The sequence below is a fragment of the Babylonia areolata genome, chromosome 18 (genome assembly GCF_041734735.1).
Source record: "Babylonia areolata isolate BAREFJ2019XMU chromosome 18, ASM4173473v1, whole genome shotgun sequence".
NCBI lineage: Eukaryota > Metazoa > Mollusca > Gastropoda > Neogastropoda > Buccinidae > Babylonia > Babylonia areolata.
In genome coordinates this window covers 49213530-49221099 of record NC_134893.1, presented here as the reverse complement: position 1 = coordinate 49221099, position 7570 = coordinate 49213530, and the positions used below count along the sequence as shown (strand labels likewise).

The 7570-nt window shown below is 42.4% G+C and overlaps 1 protein-coding gene across 1 annotated transcript in view; it reads right to left on the bottom strand.

The window, feature by feature from the left end:
- Positions 1-2233: 2233 nt before the first annotated feature.
- LOC143292044 (carbohydrate sulfotransferase 15-like) overlaps positions 2234-7570 on the bottom strand; it is a 16853-nt gene continuing 11516 nt past the window's right edge. Inside the window, exons 5-8 of the mRNA XM_076602215.1 lie at positions 6989-7148; positions 5803-5971; positions 3755-3902; positions 2234-3295 (exon numbers count right to left, since the gene is read on the bottom strand). Coding sequence (XP_076458330.1) covers positions 3111-3295; positions 3755-3902; positions 5803-5971; positions 6989-7148 — 662 coding nt within the window. The 3' untranslated portion in view covers positions 2234-3110. The remainder of the gene's footprint in view (positions 3296-3754; positions 3903-5802; positions 5972-6988; positions 7149-7570) is intronic.

The following is a 7570-nucleotide window of genomic DNA, read 5'->3' as shown; positions in this document are numbered from 1 at the left end:
CCTTATCATACAGTCATACGCAGACATTTGGTTGTAGTTGCACGCTTCCAGAAAATAAGCTGTCCTGAGCTCAGTCTCCACATTATGTGTGAATTATTCTCTTTATTCTTAACCAGAGGTCTTTTGTTAGTGTGTGAGGCATGCATTGATTCACAAATAATAAGCAACTGAACTGAAAGTATTGAGGGCAAATTTCTGCAAAGGAAAAGGAGGTGGGGAGGCTTTTAATAACTGAAAAACAACCACCACAACAAGAACAGTGTGCAGGATACAGTCTTACAATTTGTTGCAGATAGAAATCATGAAGTATAACTGGTACCTTCTCCTGTAGTGATCAGAAATAGATGCTTTTTTTCGCTATTTTTAAATGGATATAGCCCCAGCAGTAACATTAGCCATAAAATACTGTTTTAGTTTTGTTTTAACAGCACAACATAAAGACCAACCCAGGTGCACAACACAACCCACAAAGCAAAATTGATGCAAAATTTAGAAAAGGTAGCACTAAAAATTGGATTAAAAAATGTCTTTTTGAATGAGACGTTTCTCTTTTTCTTTTCTTTTTTTTAATGTGGAATTTAAAGTACATATGTGCATATACACATTCGTTAGAAACATCATGCACACTTGTTTCTGTGAGTGGAGTTGTGTGGATCACTTATGTGTTGAGTGCGTCGTGCACTGATTATAGGTGAGATGATTTCTGCCCAGCCCAGTAAATTTGGGAGCACACATTTTGCTTATGCGTTGAGTCTTTGTTCATCCTGTGTGCACCAACATAGGACTGCCTCTCAGTGGTCTCAAATCTTATTGAACACATACAACTATGTGTTACCCCGCTGACATATAACACATGACTACAGCACATGGTAATCACAACTACCAACAAGTCACACATGTTCCCCATGTTGCATTATCCCCTATGTGCACACACATGAAGAAGCATGAACATACAGTTAGCCTGTAGATTTGTTCACCTTGAATATAATCATCACCACCTAACATACAAAATAGGTAGGTCAAACCTCAAAATAGTAGCTAACCAAAACATTCTACGCCGATACTACACACACATCATTTCTGTAGTTCTTTTTGACCAAATCAAATTAATGTTTACACTGTACCCACAGTATGTCAACAACTGACACACAACTGACATGTCACTGAACATTATCAGTTATGTAAGCCAAGATAACACCATGTAAACCCGAACATGTCCAAGCATCATACCATAATATCAACCTGTAGCAAACAGGAAAGGGGGAGGGGGGAGGTACCCAAGTACTCCAAACGAGTACTCCATTTTGTCAAGTATTGGCTACATTGTGTATTTTAACCACTTTTCCTTCAGTCACTAGCCTCAAATACAATTAAGCCACACACACACGCTGGCTATGCTCTCTCACAAGTCATGGTATCTGCATCAACACATTCCAGCTACATTAACTGTGCAACACCGCATCAGCCAAAAGTGTCTAAATGTTCTTGTGATACAACATCACAGTTCTACTAACCCCAAACTGTTAAAAAAACAACAGGAAAGTAAATTGCCAACGAAGCAAAATACAAGCATTACAGCCCACAACGTTTCATGGTTCACTTTATATTCATGTAGCAGAACACAACCCCACTGAGCCAGTGTGTTAGTCACAGAATCCAGCTATACCATGAATCAAGCATTCAACTAAGTCCAGGAAAATAGATGCTAGTTTGACACTCACAGCCCTCAAGGTACTGTCTTGCCCGTCTGGCTCTCCCGGCCTGCTCCAAGCAAGGAAAAAAGGAAGAAACCCCACATGCCTATCAGTTTTATCCTCTTCACAAGTTGGCGCTGTATGTAAACTATCTTCCAACCCAGAACATTCCCAATTGGTTGAAATTAACGACCAATCTGGGACCAACAGTGCTAGACTTGCACATCCAACGCATTTCTCACGGAACCCGACACTGCCAAAGAGGAGGGGGGGAGATAGCCCAGCCCTGATTCTTTTCTTAACAGCTCATGATAAACACACCATACCATGCTCCTCACTGACCACTGAGGCAGATGCCATCCTGCCAGAGATCGACATGGGGGGTAAGGGGGAGGTTTTGGTGTTGGGGGGTGGGGGGGGAGGAGGAAACGGGGTTGAGGGTGATGGAAGGGAAAAGGGCAGGGGAGTGTATAGGAAGAGAACGGTTCGAGGAGATACCATCTTTACTTAGTATTTCTTGATAATTTGCTCCCTCTGCATTTGGCCAAGGGAAGGGGGGAAGGGAGAGAGGGTATGGGGAGGGGTGTTGGTGGGGATAGATGCCATGGAAAGGGGGGGGGGGGGGGGGGGTCGAAAGAGTAGGGAGGTAGGAAGGAGGGGTCCATCAGTAAGCAGTGTGTCCTGACAAAATCCCATGCTTCCACCATAGGCGCCTGACACACTATGACACCTATATGCACTTAACTTCACATTGTTGTTAAGAATTTTTATCGATTTTTGATATAGGCTATAGTACACATTAACTTTCATTCTTATCAAATTCTGTCATCAAAGTGGTCTCAGGGAAAGTAAGTAGAAACACCCCCACCCTTTGCCATTTAAACAAAAAGTATTGGTGGGAGATATCATGGTTAAAAAAAACAACAACAAAAAACAGTGCTCAAAAGACAATGAATTTAATGCCAAATGATAACAGCCATTTCTGTAGATTGGGAAAGAAATGTAATCGCCTTGTATGATGTGATTGTAGATATTTCTAATTCAGGCAAAATATTACTTTAATAAATTAATGTGATTTACTCCATCTCTTAAACAGAGCTGGTGTAGGGTTTTTAAAAAAATGAAGCATAAGAATAGATCTTCGAGGGAAATGTTATTCATTGCCTGAAAAGTGTTGATGTTTACACAAAAATAAGCCAAAAGCACAATAAGAATGAAATAAACCTGTTCAAAGTAAACCATGCACAAGCTCACAGACCAAAAAGAAAGAATCACTTCCACACATGATTCAGTTTCTTCTACTCACCTGCATTTTGGAAATATTTTTAGGTTTCCTAAACCATTTAATGTTTCAACCTGATTGTCTTCACAGAGAATAGAAACTTCATCAGATACATTTTTCAGTGAAAAAATGTGTCACTCCCACAGATAATTCTGATCAGCTAACATCTCAGCCAGTTGTTTGTTGTAAGGCTTGAAGAAATCTGTAAGAATCTGACGTGTGGCTGGCAGCATGTCCCCCACTGCTTTCTCTGACTGCGATCTCTCAAAAACGCGTTTCAGAGACACCACTTTCTGCATTTCTGTCTCGCTCAAGGGACCTGAAGAAAAAAAAGCATTCACTGTATTGGAAATGTTTGGTGTGTGTGTGTGTGTGTTGTTTTGATCATTTTTAACAAACAAAAAAGAAATGGATACACACACTCAAGCAAACACACACACACACACACACTAACACTAAGACACACACACGTTAACTCTAACACAAACACACACACACTAATACACTCACACACACACACACACACACAGAAGTGAATATAGTTACGTTACATTATACTTTCCTGAAAAAGGTCCATACTGACTGAAAATGTGGATATTGTTTTATCACACACAGAAGTGAATATAGTTACGTTACATTATACTTTCCTGAAAAAGGTCCATACTGACTGAAAATGTGGATATTGTTTTATCACAGGTTGTTGTTTTTTTGTGAGTCTTCTTCAAACGATAAGTGAAATCATGCTGTTGGGAAGTAGACAAATAGACACTGAACATACTTAGCCCCAGGAAGTTAAACACTCTAGCCAGATGCGTGTCCATGTGCTGGGCATAGTCCTCGTTTCGAAGGATCAGAATCTGATGTCTGGGGAACACGTTCAGCCATTGCTTCAGCCACACAGAATACATCCCCACCATGATCCGTACCTGTGGGAAAAGAAGTGTCAGTGTCAGCCACTGCTAACATCACCATACTGCTGTCGTTGTCAGTGTCATCTTCATTCTATCAGTGTCTGCATCACTCTCATTATCATCGTCATTACTGTCATTGTCACAATGATTCTGTGATGTTTGCAATTGATCATTTGTTCAATATGCATGTTTTATAGTTAGCCATTTATGTCACCCGTTATTGTACAAAATGTTATCATCTTTTAAATTTTTTTTTGTTCATAACATTGCTTTATTCATCAAATATTTTTTTAAAGAAATGTATACCATTCACGTTGTTGGAATCGTTTTTTGTTTGTTTGTTTGTTTTGGGTTTGTTTGTTGTTGTTGTTTTTTTGGGGGGGGGGTTGTTTGTTTTTTTGGTGTAGTGCTTTGATTTTTTAACTAAAATGAATTTCTAGCGCAAACATGCTGTATAACACGGTCTTCATAATGTGAAGATATTCTGTGTTTGTTCTTGAGTTTAATGTATTTTCACAATAAATGAATTACGATGAGGATGTAAAAACACTGCTTGAAAAGATGATAGACTCGTGAGCAAATGTATGTGTATGCATGCTTGTGTCTGGGTGTGCCTGCTTGCATACACACTTTTCTGTAAGCGTGTTGTAACAAATGGGCACTGAATTATTCAGTACTGTATAAAGTACTTAATCACAATCTTTCAGCTTTTTCTGTCATGCTTGCACGCAAACACGCACACGTGCATACACACCCCATCGTCGTCCAGCACAAAATGACAATGGCGCAGATGGTGAGACCCTTAATTTAGCTGACCACCAGTGTGGAGACAGACGCCTGCATTGGCGAAGACCATGGCAGCTGCAGCATTAATTGTCTTCCCCATCCTTCCTAGCCAGACGTTTCTGATGAAGCTGTGCCAGGTGTCTGTCAGTCCTCAAAGGACCATACCTCCAGGCACTGCGGTCCACATACAGCTTTTTTAGTGGTCAGAATGTTACCAGTAGTTAACTCACTGAGTCATGGAGACAGCGTTTGGTCATTCTGCAGATGCAGTCTTCGGGTGCTTGCCCTGTCCTCCATGCATGTTGGCACTTTTAGGTAGTCAGTTCAGACCAGAAAAACTGCAAGGGAATATGACTGGTTTCCATGTTGATGACGTGGCCAGACTATCTCAGTCGTTCCTTGATGAGCGTGGGCTCAACTCCAAGCAGCTCTGTATGGTAGTCGCTTGGTCAGATCCACTGACGTCTTCCAAGCTGATGACAAGGATCTTGTGGAGGAACTACGACAGACAAACCCTGGTGTGGCTGTTTATGGGTGACCATGGAATGAGTGGTGTGGGAGTAATGCCAGTGACACAGTACATATGGAGGATCAGCACAAAGGCGAAAAAAAGAAACACACACCAAAAACCCAAAGGATCTTTGAGGGCATCGAAGATGGCAGTCAGTCAGCCTTCTCCTCGGATATCTTCTGGTCCTTGTCCCGCAGCCACGCGGTTGCCAGGAGAGGACTACAGCTCTGCAGACAGTGACCTTTGTTTCTGTAGTTGATGCCTTGCTTTCCCCAAACGCTGATTCATAAGTGTCCAAATGAGATGCTTGCTTTGGACAATATGTGTGAATGAGATCCCTTTCTTAGGCTTCCATCTGTGGGCATGCAGAGAAACTGCCAGAATTCTTCTCTCTTCACGCCAGCTGTATCTGTTTCTCTTGAATCGATGGATGCTGTGCCATGCTGACAGCAGGTGCAATGCCTCTTACCATTTTCCTGTTGCTAGGTGCTGCAGGTCGCCTTCAGAGTTTCAGCAACAGTACAGTCACCATTAACACAAGGTATCACGGACAAAGACTTGGCGCGCGCACACCACACACACACACACACACACACACACACACACCACAAAACTAACCGGCAGTTTCATGTGGAGAGTTTTATTGTAAAGACAGGTTTGGACAGACTGCAGTGTCAGGCAGTGTTGGTACATGGCGATGGACTTGACCACGCCCTCGTGAAACAGCCCTGCCGATATGTTGTGGCGACCCCTGAACCGGTCCAGAAACAGGTACTCCGAATATAGTCTGGAAAAAAAAGAAACACAGAAGAGACACAACTGGAAGATGAAGAAAAAAGGTAAGAGTTCAGTTTATCCACCTGTTGGCTTGCACCTTCGATCAAGCTGTTCAAGGCTCATGTCATGTTATGTAAGGTATTGTGTGTGTGTGTGTGAATACACATATATCTGTGAAGGTATTGGAGATACGATTATGTGTATGATAGCTGTACCAGTAGCTTTATATTTTTTATTTTCTGTTGTTAAATTGTAGAGAATATACTTTCAACAACTGAAGAAAAAAAAGTTATTAAAAGCTTGGGTCTTGGTTTTGTGAAGATTTCTTTTTCGAGAGATCGCGTGGAGTCCTGGACATTATGCCGAAGGCCCCGTGCTTTAGTGTCGTCAGTTCTTGAGGAAAGAAAGGAAACCAAGTAAAACAATACACTGTTGTGCGCTAAAGTGTCATTGACTGAACCCGGTGGCGTCAATGATGGGACGCAGTTTCCTTGTCACACAGAAGGCAAGAGTGATGACAGTGCTGTGTGGAATGTTTCATCGCCTGACCTTGAGTATTGCTTCAGGAACGAAATCAGTTGTTGTTGAGTCCTGGTGGAGAATAGGCCGCAGCCCGGACTTACTTGATATATATACATGTATTCTCACTTTGTGGAAGGGAACATGAAAAGTAACACACACACACACACACACACACACACACACACAGTGAATGGGTCACGTACGCGCAGACACAGACGAAAGAAAAGCAAACATAACAACAACAACAAAAACCCATTTAAAAGCTATAACACAAAATAGATACAGAGAATACGAATTGATAGCTAACCAAATCGTTCACGAACATGGCCCACACCTAGATTCATCTAAGCCGCAGTTCTTGTGCAAACAGTCCCATACAGCGGAGCTGTCAATAATCATGAGATCATCAAGAGGCCACACACAGCAGGAGACACTGCACTGCTGCTCAGTGACTGTTGTTTCGATTTCGGTGGCCGGATGTCTTGTCTACAGAAGGCCTACTGACCTTTCCACGGGGTTCCTGAGCATGACGATCAGCCTGACGTGAGGGGTGAGGTGACGGATATGGACGGGGGTCAGGAAGGCGTTCTCCGGCGCTCTGTGCGCGTTCTGAGGGACCAGGTCCCACCCCGTGAAGTCCCAGAACACGGTGGGGCTCCCTTCGCCTGCACGCAATAATGGGACAATGGGAGGGAAATTGATTTATTAACTTTTGCAGATTCGTGGTTGTTTTTTGTTCAGTTGTTTAAGGTGGTTGGTCTTTTTTTTTCTTCTTTTTTATTCAGTTGGACAGTCCTGATTTCGGCTTATGTGGTAGGCATGACCTGGAAACAGCGTCAAAGTAAACTAAGTTAATTCATTAATCAAATGGATCAGTTACAGATGATTAATCGAAGCATCCCCAGTTACAGATGATTAATCGAGGCATCCCCAGTTCCCGGTGTTCTTATGGGCCAATACAAAGTGCTATTGGGAACCCCGTACAGTGGACTTCTACAGAATTGTACGTGCAGGTCTCTGCAATCTGTGTCTGAGCCCAAAGAAGGAGACGAAAGACGGTTTCAGTTTCAAGGAGACACGAACTGGT